Here is a 23,149-nt window from a genome sequence, read left to right on the forward strand (position 1 = left end):
CTCTAGCTGGGGCTGCCCCCCCTCACCTCTTCACTGTTTAACGCTGAGTGGTTTGGTCTGTCTCTCACCCTGAACATCTGCGTACATGTCTGCTGGGCTACTTTCTGCAGGGCTATTCCAGTCATTTAGGGGCCCCTCCGTATTTTAGCAGCCATGTTTCCCAAATGCTTTTCCAATCGCAAGGGTGGCCTGCCTCTGTGTGTACATGTGTTGTGTTCTTGAGCATCTGCATGTGTGCATGCAGAGGTGTCCCACCCTGGCAGGGCGCCGTGTACAACGGTGAGGTTCTGAACCTACACAGGTGACCTCATTATTTCCCATTTTGGCCAAGAAGCTGCAAAAAAAAAAAAAAAAAAAAAAAAAAACAAAAAACCCCCAAACCCTGTTTTTTCTGCATCCCTTCCACAAATGGCCATTCTCCTGCTACCTTCCAGCTCTGGCATGTCTGCCTGCCACTTGCACAGCTCTATGGTGTGGCTAGCTGGGAACATAAGATGATTGGCACCTTAACGATAGCGGCCGTATGAGAGAATAGGAGCAGTACGCATGCTGCAGCAGTAACAGGAGGGGCAGAAGGATTTTTTGGAGCAACAGGGTGGTGTCAGAAGGAGATGGCTGCAATCAGGAGCAACTCAAATGTTCAGGAGATATAACGCACTCTTGCAGGATTTAGGAACATCAGCTGAAGCCAGCTTCCCCAGCTATACAGCTCCTACCTTGCACCAGAGTGGGGCCCACTTTGCAGAGGCATAGAAGCCCTGGGTAGCATCTGCCTTCTTACGCTCCCCCCAAGCTCCATGCCTTCTGCTGCTACCTATCCTTCTCCCTGCAGGTGCCACAAGGGATAGATCTACCATGACCCCTTGAATTCCAAAAGGGAGGTGGATCAGGCCCCAAATGATTGTGTAATTGATTAACTGTAGGAAGCAGCAAAAGCCAGCAGAGCTTAGCCACAGGCTACTGGGGACAATTGTACCACATAGAAAGGGGCAGAGGGTGGGCAGCTTAGCCAGCAGCTGACAGGGGAAGAGAAAGATTTGCATCTGCCTATTGGCAGAGACAGGAACCAGTGGGAAATTCCTGACCCGGATCAGAACTTCCTCAGTGTTTGGGTGTGTTCAGCCCCGGGGTTACGTTTCTGGCCCATCTCTAGTTAGAAATGGGCATTTCAAAATAACCCTGAGTGGATGCATCCCAGATCTGGGGCTGAGAGGGTTAACAAGCTGTTAATTCGAGCTGGTTAACATTTGCCCCCAAATAAATTGGTTTTGGACAAAAACTTTTAACTCAAAAGCTTTGAATTCTAATGAGAAAAAACAGGACTTTCCCCCACAAGTTTCATCTCATTTTCTCATCGAAATTTCAGCAAGATTCATCGACAAACCGACTATTGGAAAGTTTCGATGGCAGAGTGTAACAGCCTGGCTTTGAGCTAGTGACAGTGCCCCCTAGTGGTGCCAAACTGCATAAGGGACATAGCACCACTGCCCTCTAAAGGAGATCTAGAACAGCTGGGAGGGGAAGGTCCCTAATCTTCTCCTGTTGCAGCAGTCAGTTGTCCTTCTGCCTGCAGCATTGCCCCAGTTGCTTCCTTCTGTTCCAGGCTTGCCAAGGCCCTTGCAGTCTCTGAGCTGTTCATATTGCTTGCTGAGTGCCTGCTTGTACATGGCCCAGCCCTGCATTGGCCTACATAGTTTGCAGCAAATACTCATCTATCTTGGACATCTCCACCAGGGCTTGCCTTGCTCAGCCTTTCTGATCCCTATTCTACCACCCTGGGGGTGGTGCAAGAGGGCCACCCTGGCTTGAGAAGTTAAACTCTGGGCTATGGAGCCCGGGCACGGACTCATCCCGCAGCACGGCCAATCAGTAAGTGCCACTGTGGCCCTGCATCACTGAGGTGCTCGGGCCCATTTACACAGCGACTGTGAGCGGCTTTCAGACCCAGACAATGAAGCCGCTTGCTCAGCATTGATCCTCTGGAGAGCGAAACAGCAGCAATTTTGGAACCGGGCCATGGAGTTTAATATAATTATGAAGCTGGTGGTGCAGCTTTCAGCCAACCTGGCTTGCAAATGGCTTGATCTCATCTGAGTGGGAAATATATAGTTCTCTAAATGTCTCGGAGAAAGGTTTTAATCTTTAACTGATGCTTGGCCATCAGCCACAAAACCACTGATCACTCAGTAAGTTGCACTGCTTTCTTTCCAGTGTTATGGAAGGCCTTTCCCAGAGATAGATTCCCAGGGGCTCAAACCCTCTAGTTCTGTTTCCTATCATCGCATTTCACCATCATTCACAAAAATCAGCCCTGGCCTGTGTACATTCTCTCCACAGTCATTCCCAACATGTGTTTCTTGTGAGCTTAAATTAATGTCCCACAAGCTAATTACGACAGTGACCTGGAACTAGGCAGTGCAGTCAGGGCCACTATGTACACTGCCGTTCCATGCCATTTGCTGCTCAATCCCCATCCTGTGCTGGAGAACCTAAGCTGTCATCTAAAACCATTAGGGGCTAGATCCTCACCTAGTGCAAATCAGTGCAACTCCTTTGACTCAAGTGGAGCTACAGCAGTTAACATTAGCTGAGGATCAGATTCTATATTTCTAGGCCTTACGACTGAAAAAAAACAAAACAATAAAAACCACCATTGAAAATATGAACCTAATATAAAACCAATATAGTGCCGTCTTCCTGAATCTGCAGGCAGCCTGACACAACAGCTCAGCGAGGTGCGAATGATTCCATTCCTTGCAAGAGGTTGTTAACTCTGAAACCTAAAGATGGCATTTAAAATGTCAACATTGCTAACTATTTCCCTGCTAATCATCTTTACAGAAAGAGAGTGTGTTTCTTCTACAATCTCAGGCTGCCAAGTAGGGAAATCCATATTAAAAACACACACATAAAAACAGGAATCATTTAAATGAAGCTGCCATGGAATTCCCAGTCTGCTGCACTGAGAGCACTGTGGAACTCAGGTGTCCCGAGGCAGACTCCAGTGACCCTGCCACAGAGTCCAGGGACCTGGACACAGAGCCTAGGGGACTGTACTGTAGGATACAGGCCTAGGGTGCTTCAGGATTATACAGAGTCTTGGTTGCAGTTTATAGGTGCTGATAACCAAATGGGATTCAGTGAGCTCACGCAAAGGAAAGGCAGTGACACATACAAGAGCCAAATTTCAGCTCCCAGATCTCTTTATTAGAACTCTAGTACTGCTTGACAGGAAGAGGCATGTGTACAGCATATAAGGTAATGGGATTAGTATTGCCTTGGTCACGGAGATATGTAACAGCATTAGAAAGAAGCTGGCCATATCAGGCCAGCTGGTCCACCTGGTCTCTGCTATTGCACTCAGTCATTGGCTACTCTAGTATTGCAACTTGGACTTCTTGGGGGCTTCTTCCCCCCACCCCCATGCACCTCCGGAGCCATCGTCCAATGGGTCCCAAACCAATCCCAGGAGCTGCCTCTTCTAGAGAAGGAATCTGTACATTGGAGGAGGCCGGAGCAAACGTCACAGAGTCTGAAAATAATGGTCCACAGCTACCGCTCGGCGGATGGACACGGTGAGAGCACAGATGGTGCCTGCGACAGGGCGCCCGTGATGAGCTGCTGACGCCCCGCGATGGTCGTCTGCGGCGAGATCTGGGCGCCGTCTAAGTTACTACAGCAATCACGCCAGCCAACGGGTCAGTCAACAAGTGGAGGGGAGCGAGAGGGTGCGTCGGGACGGACAGCACGGGAGTCGTGAATGGCATCGTCAGTGGGGGCGGGGCAGGGACCATGGTATACGTCAGACAGATGGTCGTACGACACATGCACAACAAGCAAGGTTACAGCGCGGCGGGGGAATCCGGTCTCGTCCCCCTCTTCCCTCGCCTGCCCGTCCTGGGTACATTTCGACCCGGCAAATGGTCTGAGCAAATCCCAGCTTCCAAGGGAGTCACAGGGGATTCGACAGTCCTGCAAAAACAAGGATTTTCAGAGTCTTTCACAGCAAAAAGAGCTTTGCCCATGCGGCTGAGAGCAGGCCAACGTGGCCCCACTAACGTGTCTGTTGTTCTCTCGGCCTGCCAGCGCCCGACCAAAGTTTTAAGAGAAGGTGACGACCGCAGCTTGGGGATAATTAGAAGAGGGGACACCTTTGCAGCTCTCTGCATTGAAAGGACGCAGGCATTAAACACACCATGGTACGCGCTCTCCTCTCAGCACTTCCTGCTCGGGGAATTTAAATAAATAGATAAACAGAGACAGAATGAGATTCACGTGCCCTGTGGGTCCAGAAACCAGGATGCTTTGAAAGGATGATTCATTCAGCTTTCTAAAGCCTGGGTAACACTGAAGCCGCCCAGACAGACCATATGGTAGTTGGGGTGAGTCAGAGAGAGAAGGCTCAGGCTAAATGAAGGGCTGACATCACCCGGGATGGGCACCCCTGGGGCTGGGTACAGTACAATCACTCTGCAGTTATTTGGAGTCCCAGCCCGTAGCTGAGCATCCCTGGACACTGGACGATCCTCACCCTGGCTGGGACTCAGAAGCGCAGTGGTTCTTAACCTTTTCCACCCAGTGACCCCATATTATTACAGGGCCTCACTCCCAACTGGCCATGAAGAAAGAGGGAGGTAGCCTGTTTGCTATCCCACACTGCAGAGTACAACCGCCCCTCGCGGTGCTCTCTGAGGGCCGGCCACATGAGGCCCCTTACCTTGGCTAAGAATGCCAGGGGCCAGATAGGGTACCATTCCAGCCATGAGCCTGCATGGACCCCAGGATTGCACATCTCCCCCAGGGCTACGTTTCTACTGACAATTCCCTGCATCATCCCACTGCGTGGGTTCAGATCCCAGCTGCCCCTGAGTTCACTTGAGGCTGACCGGAGCTGGTAAATAGCTGGCAATCCCCTGGGGCCCTTACCTAGCTAGTTAGGTGCAGGGACCCCCATGTGAGGTGTGAGAAAAGAACTTGCATTTCCTGATTATAATCAATAGCAACAAGGGAACAGATTCTGCAGGAGACCAAAGCTATCAAGGCCCCTACTTATATGATCCCAGCTAATAAACTGACCGAAGTGACTACCGGCATAATGGGAGTACGATTCTTTTAGAAAAAGAGCCTTCACCATAACATAAAGCTTGTCTATTTCCTTAACCGGATGTTTAAGAAACATCATCCTGCCTATGTCATCAATACAGCACACTCTGAAATCACTCAACACCCCTCATTGCCACAGAATACACCTGACACGCCATGCATAGTTGGGACCGGCTGCCTAGGGACAGATTCTGTTCTCACCTAGGCTGGTGTAAGCAAGCTAGAGTAACTCCAGTGAAGTGAGCAGAGTCACATGGACACTGGTGGAAATAAGATCAGAATCCAGCCCTGTGATCACTGAGGCATTCTCTCTCCTCAACAGGGTATTGTTATGGCCATGGGAAAGTTGGGTATGGTGGGATAATCCACAGATGGGCCAGATCCTGAGCTCTTACACCGATGTAAATCCAAACTCAGTGGATTTTCAGTTACACCAGATCACAATTTCTCCCAAGGAGAATTCAAGGAAACCCCATCACTTTTCCCGCTGCCTGATCTGAACTGCACAGGATGGTATATTCATGCAGATAGGGAGGGTGCGTTCATTGCATTGGTCTCTTTTTACCACCCTGCCTTCTTCAGTACTTAAACACTGAAAGATTGATGCTCCAATTCAGCAGAGCTCAAATGCAGGCTCACTTTTAAGCCTGTAAGTGTCCTATTGGAGTCACTGGGACTACTCACACTCTTGAGGGAAGTGCTATAAACCCAGATCCTGAAAAGTACTTGGGCTCCTAACTTCCATTGATTTCAATGAAGTTAGGAGTTTGAATACCATTGAGGATGTGGGCTTAGGACCCGAACGGGTAGCCTGGACTCCCAGGGGGAAAAAAAATAAATAAATAAATACGGGGACCGGGAGGCTGGGCTCCCAATAGGGTTGCCAATTTTGGTTGGATGTATTCCTGGAGATTGGATCACATGCCATGATCTTTAATTCCTGGAGACTCCAGGCCAGTCCTGGAGGGTTGGCAACCCTAGCTCTCTAAGAGCAAGTCAGGGGAGTGTTTAATGTATCAGAGGTGGGATCCAAGTTTTCCAGACATTCATGGCATTCTGAGGGGGGTGTGTGTGTGTGTGTTGGGGGTGGGGTGGGGGGGATTAGGCGGAATACTGAGAAAGGAGCATGTGCAAACTCCGCTTTCGGGTCTCAGGGATGTTTGGATCCAGCTCAAGTACATAATGCAACAATGACTGACCCATGCACCATGTACGTGAATCATGCATTGGAAAGAGGCCGGAATGAGATCTATGCATTCAAAACAGCTTCAGAATAGTCACCAAGGAGCCAACCCCCGGCTGGGTACTGGTGACAAACACATGACCTCAGAATAGGTCAGTGCGACAAAACGGAAAATGGGCCATGGATCCTTCCTTAGCGCCAGCTGCTGTGCAGAACGGCAGGTGCAGTGCCACTGAGCAGCCACCTTTGCCAAATTAATCATGGTCCATCCGATTACATTCTTGCTTTCCCCAGGGTGCAGGGTAGGAATGCACAAAGGCTGTCTTCGCCCTAGTTGTCACTGCAGGAGAGGCAGCTGCAGTGGGAAATGACTATGACCCCCCGTTAACTCACATCCTGGGAGGAGAGCAGAGCTGGCCCCACTTGTGTGGGCGAAGAGGCAACGTTCAACTATAGAAATGAATGGTATGTCCCTGCCCACAGGCGGCTTTCCGGAGGGGAAGGAAGGCCCAGTAAGCAGGGCACTCCGGATACATGGGATCAGTTCCCTGCTTTGCCACACACTCCCTTAGGCAAATTGCTCAGGCCCAGATTTTTAAAGGTATTTAGGTGCCTAACTCCCATTAATTTCTGGAGGAGATGGGAGCGAGGGGCCAGTGACAAGGCTGGGATCTGCCCCAGGATACAAGTCTCTACCTGCCCCCCCCCACACACACCCCTGGCCCCTCCAGGGGCCCCACTTTCAGTGGGAATTCAGTAATAGAATTAATGCCAGTCAACATGGGTTTATGGAAAATAGATCCTGTCCAACTATCTGGTAATCTCATCAAAAAAGATACCAAGTTTAATAAAGGCAATAGTGTTGATGTACTATACTTAGACTTCTGGAAGGCATTTGAGTTGGTACCGCACGACATTTTGATTAACAAAAACTACAACGATATAAAATTAACATGGCACATATTAAATAGCCTCAATTGCAAATGGGGAATTATTGAGTAGATGCGTTTCTAGTGGGGGGATCTAGTCTTGGCCCTACGCTATTTACCGTTTTTATCAGTGATCTCAGAGAGAACAGAAAACCATCCCCCATGAAGTCTGCAGAGGACACAAAACTTGGCAAAGTGGTAAATAATGAAGATCACAGGTTACGGATACGTAGTGATCTAGAATGCTTGGTAAACTGGGCATAAGCAAACAATCTGTGTTTTAATACGGCTAAATGTAAATGTGTCCATCTAGGAGCAAAGACTGGAGGCCCTACTTTCAGGATGGCAGATTCTATCCTGGTCAGTAGTGACTGAAAGATTTGGGGGTCGTGGTCACACCTTCTTGTCAACTGTTTGAAATGGGCCACTCTCATTACCATTACAAACGTGATTTTTCCTCCCTTGGTATCCTACTGTTAACTGAATTGTCTCGTTAGACTGACCTCCCACTTGGTAAGGCAACTCCCATCCTTTCATGTGCTGTGTGTTTATACCTGCTACTGCATTTTCCACTCCATGCATCTGATGAAGTGGGTTCTAGCCCACGAAAGCTTGTGCCCAAACAAATTTGTTAGTCTCTAAGGTGCCACAAGGACTCCTCGTCGTTTTTGTGGATCATCAGTGGATCAGGAGCTCCGAGTGCTATGATGTGGCCAAAAGAGCTAATGTAATCCTTGGATGCATTCATAGGGGAATCTGAAGTAGGAGTAAAGAGATTATTTTCCTTCTATATTTGGCACTAGTGCGACCGCTGCTGGAATCTTGTGTCCAGGTCTGGTGCCCACAATTCAAGGAGAATGTTGATAAATTAGAGAGGGGTCAGAGAAGAGCCACAAGAATGATGAAAGGATTAGACAACCTGCCTTGTAGAGACAGACTCAAAGAGCTCAGTCTATTTAGTTCAACAAAGAGAAGGTTAAGGGGAGACTTGATTGCAGTCTACATGGGGAACAAATATTGTATAATGGGCTCTTCAGTCTAGCAGAGGAAGGTCTAACACAATCCAATGGGTGGAAGTTGAAGCTAGACAAATTCAGACTGGAAATAAGGTGTATATATTTCACAGTGAGAGTAGTTAGCCACTGGAACAATTTACCAAGGGTCGTGGTAGAGTCTCCATCACTGGCAACTTTTAAATCAGAATTGGGCGTTTTTCTAAAACATCTGCTCTAGGAAATATTTTAAGGAAGTTGTCTGACCTCCTGCATAACCCAGGCCAGACTAGAGGATCACAATGGTCCTGTCTGGCCCTGGAATCTATGAACCAAATATTTTTCAACATCTGGATCCTAATCTTGCTGTTCCCCCAACTCTACAATATGGATAAAAGCACTTCCCTGGCTGCCTACCAGAGGTGTGGTGAGGATAAATACCTTACAGATTGTGAGGTGCCTAGATGCTATGACACTGCTGGCAATGGATAGTACCTTAGATCGGTAGGTATCCCATGTGATCGTTGCCTGAGTCTGCCCATCAAGGGCTGCTTTCTCTTGAGAACAGCAGTGTGAACCTAAACCACCATAAAAATTCTAAGCGCAGGTTCCTTGATGCTGGGGGCAGCTTGTTAACAGTACATTAATGTGGGCCAGACCAGACCCTCTGTGAAATCACAAGGTCCTTCACTCAAATACATCTCCTTTCCTTTGACTAGAGTCCCCTCCATATGCACTATTTGAACCAAGTCTCCACTGAGACACCAGAGACTGCAGCTTAGGCTTGTTGGTTCCTTGTTTGGTTTCTTTTTTAAGGTTAGGGATGACCTATATTCCCAACATTTAAAAAAAAAAAAATCCTTTTAGCCTCAAAGACTGCAGTGGCAGAGATCAGTTTGCAGATTAGCTGGAGCAGTCTGCCATGTGCCTGCTATATCTCATGGCCTTCATGGACACAGCACAGAGACCGCTGGGTGCCAAGACGTAGGGTGACTGCATCTTGAACAGGGATCAATGCAGAAGCAAAGCTTTATTTTGGAACACAGAGAGCAATTAAAGGGTCTGCTGAGCTTTTCCATTGCCTGGATGGATCTCAGGGAACTGTTATGTTGAAAGGTGCTAATGGCTGCCCTCAGGAGAGTCTTTGATCCAAAGACAATCATAGACCTCTAAACTCAGTGGGTATGTGACTCAATGGAAGGAGCACTTAAGCCCGTTTTATAGCAGACAGCTACGAACAATGCAGCGACTGCCCAAGACACATGGCCTGTTGCAGCTCAGCTGTGTGGGCTGAGTTTCCCTGACCGCCACTGCAGGAGCTAGGAGACTGGTTTTGCAGCCTGTGTGTGTTGGAGGCAGGAAGCCTGGAGAAGTAATTGAGAGGAAGCAGAGAGACAGAACTTCTTGGGCACAGAGCTCGCTGGAGTGGCAGGCATGGGGATTTCTGAGGCAGGAAGCTGCCTGCTATTTGCTTGATGCTACGAGTTAGGTAGAAACTACTTCTCATTGTAGTGATCCCAACCCTGTAAGGCCTTGAGTATTGGCCAAGCACTAGGCCAAAAGGGAAGTGAAAATTTTGGCCCCATTGGGGGCACTGAGCAGTTGGAAATCTGGCCCTATAAACAGATCTCTGTGCCGGGAGCGTGAAGGATACCTGGATGGCTATGTTCTGATAGGACATTATATCCCCTGCTGGGGGAAGACAAGCTAGCTCACGTGCACCAAAGCCATGAGGGAGGTACGCTGGCTTCTCTCGTGCAGGAAAGAAGATCAGCCACCATGCATTATACATCTAAAAATCTTCCTTTTCTAAAATCCCCCCTGCTGTTTGACAGGGTGGGAACCGCTGAGATGGCAGTTGTGGAAGGTTAAAGCACCTGGGAAGGGGTAGCAAGCTCGGTAATGAATATCCTTCAGCTTTGAAAAACTTGGAATCTGTTAGGGCAGCAAAGAAGTGACACAGGGATCAGAGGTTAGACTAGGGAAAATAGTAAGAGGGGAAAATGTCTCCAAAAATATTTGCCACTGTAACAATCACCCTGGACGGGTCATCTGCAGGGACTGAACCCAGGAGCTCTGGATGTAAGGCCATGTGCTGTTACTGTTAGATAATAAATAATCAGCCCCATTCACTCAGACAGTGTCATTTAAATCTCCTTCCATGGTCTGGCCACTAGAAGGGGACCAAGACAGATTTAGCTCACATGATACATAACTAGGCTAGGGTGGATTACAGTTTAAAATCAGTAAGTGTTGGTTTAAAAAAAAACAAAAAAACACCACACACTAAAGTCGTCGAAATCACTGCACAGGCAGAAACGGACAGAGTATTTCCACCAATAATCATCGAAGTTGACAGACAGGAAGAGACGACAAATGCGGCTTGAGAACACTGAGTTTGATTTAAGGCTGCTTAGTGCCTAGATTTTGACAGAGCGTTGACAATGTGTGTGCTAAGGGTTCTAAACCCTTAACTTTTGAATCTCTGCATCTACTGCTATTAAATCATCATTGTCTGACCCACTCGTAATTTCTGACAACTGTGAACGTTTAAATAGATACAAATAGAAAAAAATGGCTTTAAAATCAATCATTATCTGTTAAATTGATTTTAAAAAGAAAAGAAAAATCCAATTCTGCCAAGCCTATACATAATCAATCCCCGAACCCAGAGGCTGGCTTGTCTGGGATAGACTATCGTATCTCCAGCTCTAAGCAGAGGTTTCTATCACTTGAGCTAATTCTCTATTTCCTGGTAGAAACAGCATGCCCTTATGGTTCCTCCCCGACTCTGAACTCCAGGGTACAGATGTGGGGACCTGATTTGTGTGGATTAGCCACTAGAAGGGGTCAGGACAGGCTTAATTGAGGAGTTACATGTTGTTTACAGATGAACATGTGGGAGAAAAATGTTTCGGTTACTTCAGAGGTTTTCTGCGTGAGTGCTGTTGTTATGGCCACCCCCTCGGTCAACACACAGGGACTGAATCCGTAACTATCAAAGCTAAAAGCATAGAGAACGCGCCAAGGCTCTGAGCTGGTGGCTGTAACAACGAATGTGGATCAGGCACAGAGGGGGACCCGTAATATACACTCACCACTGTCACATTATCTTGTGGCAATGCGTTCCACAGGCTAATTGTGTGATGTGTATATAAAAAACAACACTGTGCCCTTCAGGTGAAACCCCAGTGCTTTCTCCCAAGGGTGTCTCTCCCTGTGACGTAACAGATCCCATGCGTGCAAGGAAGGGCACTTTGTAGCAAAAGAGATTTCATAGGCTTTAATAATCTCCTTGCTCACACTGAAAAAAAAAAAAAAAGAGTCCTCCAAAGCTGAATGGGGAATAAACTCTTGCTTTTAAGAAAGGTATTTTTCCAGAAAATCTGGAGACAGGAGGGAGTTCTTAGTCCTTGGCAGTACAATAGATGCCAGGAGCTTAAATTGGAGTGAGATCAGAATCAACACTAGTGTCACTCTAGTGGAGCCACTCCAGTTTGCTCCTGTAAGCGGCAGCAGACTCATACCCCAGGTTTCTAGTCAGAGAAACCTGGCTCATCAAAAGGACCTTTTCTCCTCTGTTTACCTTTTAAAGTCCTATTTCTTACTTCATGTGAATTCCACTAATTTCAGCGCTCACTAAATATAGGGCCCAGATTGCAGAGCTCCTGCTTCCTTCCCCACCGCCCTGTCCTCTCACATCATCCTACCCCAAACTCTCTTCTCTAAGGAGCTGTATACCCAGTCTTACAATGAAACCAAGACTCAATGGGACCCTCCATTGTCATCCGTTGGGTGAGGGATGCAAATGACCAAACTTCTTCACCCTAATCCCGCCCTGCCTGCTCCCCTTTGTCGCTTCTTCCCGCTGCTGGTGTCTTAATTTAGGATCAGGTGTGGAGTCCTTTTCCACCCTGTTTTACACTTATTCATATGAGTAACTCCATGAAAGTCTACTGGGAATCAGTGATGCCTAGTGCCAAGGGCATTGGGCGGGGAATCAGACAGACCTGCATTCTGCTCCTGGCTCTGTCCCGGACTTGTTGTGGGACCCAGTCAAGTCACTTCCCCTCTGTTTCCTTTGTCTATAGCTCCTTGGGACAGGGGCTCTTTCTTGCTATGCATGTCTGCAGCATGCAACACAATGGGGCCCTGATCCAGGTGGTAAGGTGACAAAAATGAATTCTCTGCTCCTTGGAAGCTAAGTCCTTCTGGGCAGGGACTCCACCGTTGTTTTGCAAAGCACCACGTACATTTCTGATGCCTTGTATATAACAAATAATTACAAGGGACGATATGGGAATGAGCTTTGTAAGCTTTCCACCCACACAGCTCTCGCAATACACTTCAGCCCTGACCTGCAGGACTCCCTGCTGTTCCAGTGCTGGGCTCCTACAGACAGCTCTGCTGATGCTCCTCCTTCTTGCCAGTGGCATCTCCAGTTTTCCTAGCTGGTATCACCCACACAGCTCTGCTAATCAGCCCTAGTCCAGTCATCAGCCCTCACAGAGCTCTGACTTCCTGGTCCCTCTGATAGCCCAGTCCTGGATCCCATCTTGACAGAGAGAGAGACAGGTTGCTTAGTTCTCTACAGGCAAACCTGACCATCCAGCCCTGCCTATGCTGAAATCCATCTGTGTCACACAGCTCAGTCCTGACAACGCCCCGTGACCCTCCCCAGACATGACCACCCAGCTCAGGCAAATCTGATACCTAATTTACTACAGTCTCATCATCCAGCTCCAGACCCCTGCATTGGGCAGAATGGTAAGACGCACTCATGGCGATCAGTGGGATTTTCATGATAGGGAGTTAGCGCTAGACCTTCCCTGCTGAATTTCATGCGGTGGCATTTGCTTGCAAAGGAGATTCAAACTAGTGATGGAAGAACCTCTAAACCGGTTTGGAATTTGGAGCCATGCGACTCTCCAAATGTTTGGCTGCTTCGCCGAGCCTCATCCAGACTACTGGGGCTGCAAGTCTGTCAGTAATGTCCCAAGATGATGATCTCTGGGAGGTGGGTGACCATATTTCCCCAGGGAAAAAGGGATACCGTGTAGGGATAGCCTGAGCCTTCTCCCACCACATATGAGGCTGGAATCATCGTTCTCCAGAGCCCTTCCTGCCCCCGGGGGTGATGCTGGGGTTGGTGTTGCTGCTCACACGAGCCCTGCCTCTCCCCCACCTGAGCCCTGCCTCCCCCACATGTGGGGCTTGCAACACTGCTCCCACACATATTCCTTCCCACCCCACTTTGATGAAAATGGGCATTTGTCCTATTGATCAGTTGGCAAGAGCAAATGGGACAAATGCCCACTTTTGCCAAAAAGAGTCAGGACACCCGGGACAGGGCTTAAAAAAAGGGACTGTCCTGGCTAAAACAGGACATGTGGTTACCCTACTGGGAGGTTGCCACTCAGGAGAGCAGCCTTTCACTTACAATTCCAGGGATTGCTGCATCCATCCTGGACCACACAAGGAGGTGGCTCAGAGACCAGCAAAAACTAAAGCAAAAGTTTACCAAAAACTTTTTCACACCTCCAAAAAAAGAGTTGGTTTAGAGATGCTAGCCTGCGACCCAGTTCTTTTACTGATCTAAATAGAGATCCATTGATTTACCCCAGCAGAGGATCCAGCACCAAACTTCCCCATAGGTCAGCGCTGGGATTCTGATCCGCTCCCATCCCCAGCGAATGTTCAGGTGGATTTTCACAGGTGTGGTTTTGCTCCATCATGCCTCACTGAAAACCGGATGTCCCAAAGCCAAAACTTAGAGCACTGGTAACCCATAGCGCTCTAGTTCGCTTTGTCAATGAGTTCATCAGTATTGATTGGAGCTCTGAGTCACGCTGCAGCCTCTGTGGGTGTTCCAGCTCTGGCCTTCCCAAATGAAGGGCCATCAGACAGACCCCACAGTAAGGGGGGCAGTTTGTGATCCATTTAATAAGGCACGGGAGTCGAGACTTGGATTTGAGTACCGACTTTGTTTTCTGGGCCGCCTGAGTTCACTGAAGCTCTCTGAGCACCAGTTTCTCCCTTCTTTCGGGAGTTCTTTGAGAGCATCAGATGAAAAAGCGATACACAGAGTGGTGATGCCTTATGGAAAAGCCCCACAGAATTTCCCCATTCATAGCGTTGTAGGTTTTAAGGTCAGAAGGGACCATCCTGGCCAGCCAGTCCGACCTCCTGTATAACAGGCCATAGGGCTTCACCCTGTGATTCCTGCATCCAACCTATAAGTCCCGGTTGAGCTGCAGCAGCCCTTTTACCAAGACAGCCAGTCTTTAAATCAAGACTGCGTATGGATGAAAACAGGCTACTCTAGAAGCTGCCATAGAAAACTCCTATACGATTGAATAGAACAGATCGGCTCTATAGGTGTTTTAACCATCCTGTCGAATGCTTTAGTCAGTTCTAGTGGCTGGCTCAAGGGACCTGGAGAAAGACTCTGCTCTTCTAAATTTCCAAGCACTTTCCCATACAGACAGTAGTGGAGAGGGTCCAGACTCTGATATGAGCTGTACCTGCGCTATACAGCTTAGTGCTCTTAAGTTCCATTGACTCCAAGGGGCATTAATAAGTGAGGCACAGAGCGGCTAAGTGACTTGCTCAAGGTCACCCAGGGAGTCTGTGGCAGAGCAGGGACCTGAATCCAGGTCTCCCAAGTCTGAAGCAATTTGTTTCCCTGCTAGGGGGAGCTGTCCATTTGCCTGGGACCAGCCCGTTCCCCCGAAGAAGCTGAAGGCCATCCGCAAAGCTCGTGAGGCTGCGTGTGAACCTCTGAGCCACCATGCTGGGCAGATGCCATTGGAACTGCATGCAGAGGCAGTTATCCAAGTGAAGAGAGGCTCTCAAAGGAGGCGGAGTCTGGAGTAGGATCACAGCTCACGTATCCAGCTGATGGAAGCGGTGGGATGGCAGGGACCTAGACAGGGCTGAAAGGGGGAGCGTCCTAGGGAAGCAGAGGTGTGGGATAATCCAAGATACCCTCAGGACTCTAGCACTTGGCAGTACCCGTTCCCGTCTGGATGGGGAGAGGATTGAGTTTGGACCTTGGCTTGGGAGTGATCTCCCAGGAAAAGCCAACAACTGTAGCCAGGAGCAGAGCTGCTGCTCAGAGCATCTCCTCTCACCTGTGCAAACACCCTGCCCTGCTTGTGGAGAGAGGGGCAGTGTTTAAAAGCTTTCTACTGTCCTCCAGGGCAGCTAGGAACATTCCAGCCTGCTCTATGGATTTCTCACGACACCACTAAGCTTTTCGCCCCCCCCCCCCCCAGCTCCCTTTACCTTCCAAGCTGTTTTTGCATCAAAGTCATGATTGTCCAGATCCCCCAGGGTCTTGCCTTTGAAAACAGCTTCACCGGTCTGAGAAATTAACCCAGATAAGAAATAATAGCAACAAAGGACTTTGTTTAGTCCCATCAACAGACAGCAATGCCAAGAGTGCAATCTGCGTTCATAGAATTATTATTTGTATTATGGCAGAGACTATCGTGGCCCCAACCGAGATTGGGGCTCCCCCCCTGTGCCAGTCCCTGACTGAGATCAGGGGCCCATAAGACAATATAGTCCCTGCCCCAATCTAAATAGACAAAGAAGAATTCTCCTCCTCAGAACAGAGACAGAACTATTTAGTGACTTGCCCAAGGTTCTGTACAGAGTCTGTTGCAGATCTTGAATGGCACCCAACTCTCTTGAGTCCAAATTCAGTGCCATGGTCACAAGGCCAGCCTTCTACTCTGAAGCAAGCTACCCCAAGTGCCCATCATAGCATGCGATCATAACAGCAGAGCCAACTCCCACTTGCATGACCCATAATGGGGATCAGGATTGGGGCCTTATGTTATTTGCTACAGTAACGTCTCCTCGTGCTATCCTAGTGCCCTGCCCACGGTCATAGCTTGGAATCCTCCATGGGTATGTCTACACTGTAATCAGAGAGGGGATTGTCACTCAGGTAGACATACCTGCACTGGCTTTACCTAGGCTAGCATGGTAAAAATAGCAATATAAACATGGGAGTACATGCTTCAAACTAAAAAAAATAAAAAATAAAAACCAATTATTCGCACAGCTCGACCCATGCCACATTGCTCTGATTGTGTGCATTCTACAATAGATCACCTGCTTTTGTTGGTTCTCTTTGTCAAAGGACCGGTTTGAGCTGACAGAGCAGCTCAGGAAACACCCATTGTTTCATGTTCTTCATGTATATAAATCTCCCCACTGTATTTTCCACTGAATGCATCCAATGAAATGAGCTGTAGCTCACGAAAGTTTATGCTCAAATAAATTTGTTAGTCTCTAAGATGCCACAAGTCCTCCTTTTCTTTTTTCAGGAAACACTGGAACCTGAACCCATTCAAGCAAAAACATACACAAAACAAACAGGGACAGGAGCTGGAGAGCTCATAGAATCCTTTCAGATGTAGGGAAGCCAATCTTGTTGGTTGAAAGGAATGAAGAGGTTTTCAAAGTTGAAACAACAAGTGCTGGGCCCTCAGGGGGGAATGAATGCTGGCTGTTCAGTGCTAAAAGGCACAAGGCTCCGTCACTTGAGCCAGATACTCCTTGGCAGCTATAGTGGGTTCTTATCCTCTTGTGAGAGCCAGCTACTAGAGGAAGACAAAGCCAGCCTGGGTTCATGTGGGTTACATGAACACTATTGCCCTCTGGATACCACTTGGTTCTCCCTTGGAGACACACCACTTGCCACCAGGGTGGAAGAAAAAGCCTTAGCAAGGGAAATCGCACTTGTGACTTCTAAGCAGCTTCTCCCCCTTCCTCTGCTGAATATCATTACCCAGGCTTCCAGCCCTTAGAATCTAACTTTAGTCGTTCAGACACATGGCTTTGAAGGGGTTTTTCTTTCTAGAGCTGGAACATGACGCTTTCCGGGACCATTTTCCTTCCTCCCTTTCATTTTATTTTAGGGAACTATGACAGCCTCTAAAACTGCAGGAATTAAAATACCCAAAGCAGCATTCTCAGCAACCTCCCTTCTGCAGTCACTTCGCAGTTGCATCCTCTGGGCTTGCCTTGTAAGTAACATCTATTGTTGATGGCTGGGATTTAAAATGAGTTCCAATTAACACATCACATAGATGGGGCAAAAAACACAACACTATAAGCCCTCCCCTCATCCCATATACGACGTGCTGTTACTTTAAAGCATCCATGCCCTTGGGATTTAGCTTTCCCCTGGCACTTTGTATATTGATGAATTACTTACATTTCCCCTTTGCAGTTTTAGCTGCTGTTTGATATACTGATCCAGTGCTGTAATTCTTCTTTTCTTCCTGTGGTGAAGTGCCATTTATTGTTGCACTGTGCTGTTGCTCAGCTGTTGTGTTTCACCTGAGAGGTGGCTGCATTTCAACAGTCAGAGAAAATGGCCCTTGTACAAATGTCTTGCACAGTGCTTTGTGGTCCTTCTGGAGGAATCATTCCTTACCTTTGGGTCTTGGTTGGGAGGCAAGAGCATGACAATAGCTTCTTGGTATGCCCAGAAGGATGGAGGACGACAGAGGAGGACAACCTAATAATATATCAGTAGCTTAAAGTTGAGTAGAGAGCTCTCTCTTTATCCTAGGACTGCATCTATACGGCATCCGCCTTTGCTCTTTTATTTCCTCATAGGCATTGCCTAACTGACATTTTTTATTGTCATTAACTAGGCACTGTGGATTTTTACTGGCACTGCGGGGGAAGCCAGGTACAGATGGTTTCTGGTCAATGCAATTATTTTCATGCCGTGTCCATTTCTTGTCCAACTGATCGTTAGGTCTTTCCATTTTCTCAGCTCCTTCAGGACTCTCCTGAGAAACAGAGCAATACTTTGCACATATCTTTCTTCCAGGGATCTCAACGGGCTTCACAAGCATTAACTGATCTCCACAACACCCATGCAGGTTTATCCCCATTTTACAGAGAAGAAAATGGAGTCAAAGAAGAGGTGAAGTGACTTCCTCAAAGTCATGCTAAAGGTGGTGGTGGAGGAGTTGGTAAAGGAATGCAGGATTTCTGGTGACCCGGGCTCAGTCAGGCACCCCGGCACCAGAGTGATGAGTGTGTCAGCACTTTGGTGGCAGGGACCATCTGTTTTTCCCCTGTGTTTGGACAGCACCTAGAACAGTGGGGTCCTGTTTTGGAGTAGTAATAGGGACTAATGCATAGGGCTGGGATAGAGGATGAGCTGGCTGCATACGCTCATTATTATTTGTGTTAAAATAGTGCCCAGTCCAGGGTCCCATCATGCATATACCTAGTGAGAGAGGGTCCCCCTTCTCAACGACCTTGCAAGCTAAAGAGACAAGACAGACAAGGAAAGGAAGCAGACTTGCCCCAGGCATATCAGTGACTAAATTGGGAAGAGACCCTAGGTATCCTGCCCACCCCCCCCCGCCTTCATTATTGAACCAAAACTACCCCACACCTTGATGGACTGTTTTTTTTTTTGCCATCCCCACCAGACCCCCACATGGTTTTCTAACTGTGAGTTTGAATCCACAGCAGTGTGCTGGCAGATGTGTCCTAGGGGTCATGTATGTAGATGTGGGGGTTGTGCATGGATATAGATATGTGCAAATTTAGTATATGCATAGAGAGGCCTTGTGCCACGTACTGTAACAGCGTGTGTGCGCGTGTACGCACACGCAATGTTTGAGGGGAGGTGCATCCTTTGCACACAGTGCTCATGCACTGTGGGTGTCGTTAATGTATGGATGAGTGCTCGTATATATACACACACACACGACGGGTCTTTGTGCAGTGCGTGTGTACGCACCTTGGATGGGTCTGTGTGCGCATGTACTGAATTTCAGCACAGCGAACACAGGAGCCGTAGCAATCCCAGCCATTTCTAGGGCACGCCCTGGGGGTGCGCGTGTGGCCGGGGGGGGGAGGGCTTTAACACACTCAGGCACTATATTTTCAGCAGCATTGACCTGACAATGTATCTGTTAATAGGAGAGTTTGAGAAGTTACCCTGGATCCATAAACAACTTCAGGTCAAGTTCTCTTATCCCAACACAGCTCCAATCAGGCTTCTAGCTTCAGAGCCCTGTCACAAGGTGTGATTGCATTGCACAAGGTGGAATTGATTAGCTACAGCTTGCGAGCCTCTGGGTGACTCGGAAAGAACAGGAGGACTTGTGGCACCTTCGAGACGAACAAATTTATTTGAGCATCAGCTTTCGTGAGCTACAGCCCACTTCATCGGAAGACTCGGGGACTGCTGAGAGGCTAAGGAGGTTTTTATTGCTAAATCACAGAGTCAAATCCAGCTTGGGTTAGCAGGAGTGGCACATTACACTCGGAGGGCTATCCAGGGAGCTGCGTGAAGCCACGAGCCGACGGTTTCACTCCAGTCCAGCCAACAGGTATCACTACCACCCCCATCCCTCTGCTCCTGCGAGCAGCAGAGGCACCAAGGACTGAGCGGGCATGAAGACCAAATGATACCTCCGGCCCAGAGCAGATGCACATTTAATTAAAGCTTGCACTGCCATTACTCGGGCCCTGCAGTTAAAGGGAGGAATCAGGCCCCAAGGCCATCAAGCCGGGACTGAGGATGATGTGAAAACCACTTAACACCAAGGTCTTTAAATGCCATTTCAGGACTCTGGCAAAGGCAGAGAAGCCAATATTTATTTTTTCGGAGAATCTGAATAAATCGGCCCTGCTGTTGTTCCACGGAGATTTCTCCTTACTTGGAAATGTTTCTTCTCGCTAGATCTCTAAACATAGTGAAGAGGAAAGGTCTTTTTAAAAAGGCTATTCCAGGCTGCAAACCAAAAAAACAACACAAAAAAAACCCACCAACCCACCCAACATGTACAGCTTCCCCCTGAAAAAAATTACACTTTTTTTTGGGTGGAAAAGAAAAATAAATCCAATTGATTCCTCAACAGCTTGGTGCCTCTCCTTACAAACTCCCGGAGTCTTACTCTCTATTTCTGGTTTCTGTTGCTGTAGAGGCAGGAAGGCCTGCACATTCGTCATGCTTTTTGCCAAGTTGCATAATGCCAATGCTAAAAATCGCAGAGCACAGCTACATGTCAGGTCTAATACACAGTAGATGAAACATTAGTAGCTTTGCTGATCATAAGTTTCTGGGTCTGCTGAGGGTTTTCCATGCCACACAGAGCAACAGGCTCCCCTTTGGTGTTTGCAGGAGTCAAGTTTCAGGAGCTCGGTAGTTAGCTACAGGCTCTTTGGGCTTCTAGACGTATCCAATGCAGGGCCAGGTGACGGCTTTCAAGTTTCTCAGACCCAGCGTTTTCCTTGAAAAGGGGCAGCAGGTCTGGATTCTATTCCTTGGTCTTCCCAACCTTGCTGCGTGGCCTTAGGCAAATCACTTAGGATTCACAGATGCCAAGGCCAGAAAGGACTAGGGTGATCAGCGCTGTCTGACCTCCTGCATAGCACAGGCCAGAGAATTTCACCTGCCACTTTCTGCAGCCAGCCCAATAACTTACAGTTTCACTGATGCAGATCTTTCAGAAACAGACATCTTATTTTGATTGAAAGATTTGAAGGGATGGCGAATCCACCACATGCTCTCTCTGGAAGATGCCCTGCTACTTACTACGATGAGGCACCGGGTATTAAAAACCTAAATAGGCTTTTGTTCCTCACTGCCTCAGTTTCCCCATCTGCAAAAGCTGAATACCAACATTGACCTATTGTCAGGCTAGAATCTGGGGCAGGAACCATTTTTTCTGTTCTGTGCTGGTACAGCACCACACACAATGGGGGCTTGGCCCATGGCAGGAGCTCCAGTGTGCTATGGTAATACAAATAATAAGACCTTGTAAAGTCTGTTGAGATACAATAGATGCCGGGGGAGAAGGACAAGGCATTATTAGTGCTATGAACTGTGGCCTCTTTTCTTTTCCCTTGGTTACATTAGAGGTGCTAACCCTGAATATTCTGTGTCTCATAAACCTGTTAAAATGACCAGAATGGTTAGGTAAATGAATACACTTAATTACAGAAATCAGACGCATGCACGGCGATAGAATAGCTCCTTGACGAGCCTCTTTGAGGTAAGTGGCAGACGAGTCACAGGCATGGCACAGAGTTCAGGGCAAACCTGGCACCGAGATTGGAAATGGATGAACACGCAGCGCTGGGTTCTCTTTCAGGCTATGTCCACACGAGGTGTGTGCCCCGTGGTGAGCTGGAGCCGGCTCGCACCGGTTTGCTAGAGCTGGTTGTTAAATTTAGAAGCCCCTTTTAGAACCGGTTGTTCCGCGAGGGAGAACTGCTTCTAAAAGGGCTTCTAAATTTAACCGGCCCAAAGTGGCGCCTTAGGTGCCGACTCCATGGGTGCTCCAGGGCTGGAGCACCTAAGGGGAAAATTTGGTGGGTGCAGAGCACCCACCAGCAGCTCTCCACCCCACCCCTGGCCCCAGCTCACCTCCTCCCCTGAACGCGCCGCCCCGCTCTGCTTCTCCGCCCCCCCCCAGGCTTCCCGCGAATCAGCTGTTCGGCGGGAAGCCGGGGAGGGCTGAGAAGTAGACGGCGGCTTCCCGCTCAGGCCCAGGGAGGCGGAGGTGAGCTGGGGCGGGGGTGGGGGCGCGAAGAGGGCCGCCCGCGCCGCAGCAGGTAACCCGGGTTGGGGGAGCGCAGGAGAACCGCTTCCCGCCCCAACTCGCCTCCGCCTCCCTGGGCCCAAACGGGAAGCTGCCGTCTGCTTCTCAGCCCTCCCTGGCTTCTCGCCGAACAGCTGATTTGTGGGAAGCTGGGCGGGGGGGGTGGGCGCGGAGAAGCAGAGCGGGGCGGTGCATTCAGGGGAGGAGGCGGAGCGGAGGTGAGGTGAGCTGGGGCCAGGCTGGGAGCTGCCGGTGGGTGCTCTGCACCCACCAAATTTTCCCCTTGGGTGCTCCAGCCAGCCTTGGAGCACCCAGGGAGTCAGCACCTAAGGTGCCACTTAGGATGTGATCAGTGGGGGAGCAGCTGCTACCCCTGCTCCCCTCCCAGCTATGCTCCCCCGCTCCTAGGAGCCAGAGGGACCTGCCGGATGCTTCCTGGGAGCTGCCCCAGGTAAGCACCTCCGGGACTCCCCACCTCGCCTCCCGGCAGGTGCCTCTGGCTCTTAGGGGTGGGGTGGGCACCCACTACAGTGGCCCACGAGACCCTCCTGCCCAGTTCTAGGGGCAGTCAGGGGACAGGGGAGAGGCGTGGATGGGGCAGGGGTCCTGGGGGGGGGCATCAAGGAACACGGAATGGGGGGTTGGATGGGGCAGGAGTCCCGGGGAGCGGGGGTGGGCAACAACCCCCTCATGGGGTGAGGAGGGAACCAGTCGTTAAGATTTTGGCAGCTCATCACCGCGGGCGCCCCTGGCATAGCCACACCGGCAAAGCGCTCCTGGTCTGGAGGCTGCTATCGGCCAAAGTCATGCTTTGCACGGGTACAACGAAACCACTCCCGACGAGCAGAACAGGCGATGCCAGTAAACGCACATAGGAACTGCGACCAGCCCGGTGTCGGTCAGGGGTCACCCCTCTCCCCGATCCACAGAGAATCGTAGGACCTGCAGTGCTCTCAAGAGTCCCCTGCACTCATGGCAGGGCTAAGGGTTATAGATGTGCTGGCATTAGGCTGTAGTGTAAACACAGTCTTGGCCTCCACTGCTGCTCCAAGTTTGGTAACAGGCATGTGGGGGAGGTGGGGAAGGTGCCATGTCAGAAATGGTTATTTGGCACGTAGCAGCCCTGACATAAATCTGTCGGCGATTGGCAGCCTAAATGAAGCAGCTGAACAGTTTGCAGAGTCCTCCCAGCACAAGTCCCCGCTTTTAATTTTTTTGTTCTTTTAATGATCCACAAACAAGTTTGGGGGGACGGGGGGGAGGATGAGAGACAACCACGACTTTTCTAGTCTCTGCCCTGTGCTAACTAGGGCTCAGAAAAACCCACGTTTTCTTTCTTCTGAA

The 23,149-nt window shown here is 49.2% G+C and overlaps 1 protein-coding gene across 1 annotated transcript in view; it reads right to left on the minus strand.

Moving 5' to 3' along the window:
* Window positions 1-3,185: 3,185 nt before the first annotated feature.
* The window catches only part of KCNC4 (potassium voltage-gated channel subfamily C member 4), a 56,734-nt gene continuing 36,770 nt past the window's right edge, over window positions 3,186-23,149 (minus strand). Inside the window, exon 5 of the mRNA XM_037885248.2 lies at window positions 3,186-3,972. Within this exon, the coding sequence (XP_037741176.1) occupies window positions 3,953-3,972 (20 nt within the window). The 3' untranslated portion in view covers window positions 3,186-3,952. The remainder of the gene's footprint in view (window positions 3,973-23,149) is intronic.

The sequence above is a fragment of the Chelonia mydas genome, chromosome 21, assembly GCF_015237465.2.
Source record: "Chelonia mydas isolate rCheMyd1 chromosome 21, rCheMyd1.pri.v2, whole genome shotgun sequence".
In the NCBI taxonomy this organism is placed as follows: domain Eukaryota; kingdom Metazoa; phylum Chordata; order Testudines; family Cheloniidae; genus Chelonia; species Chelonia mydas.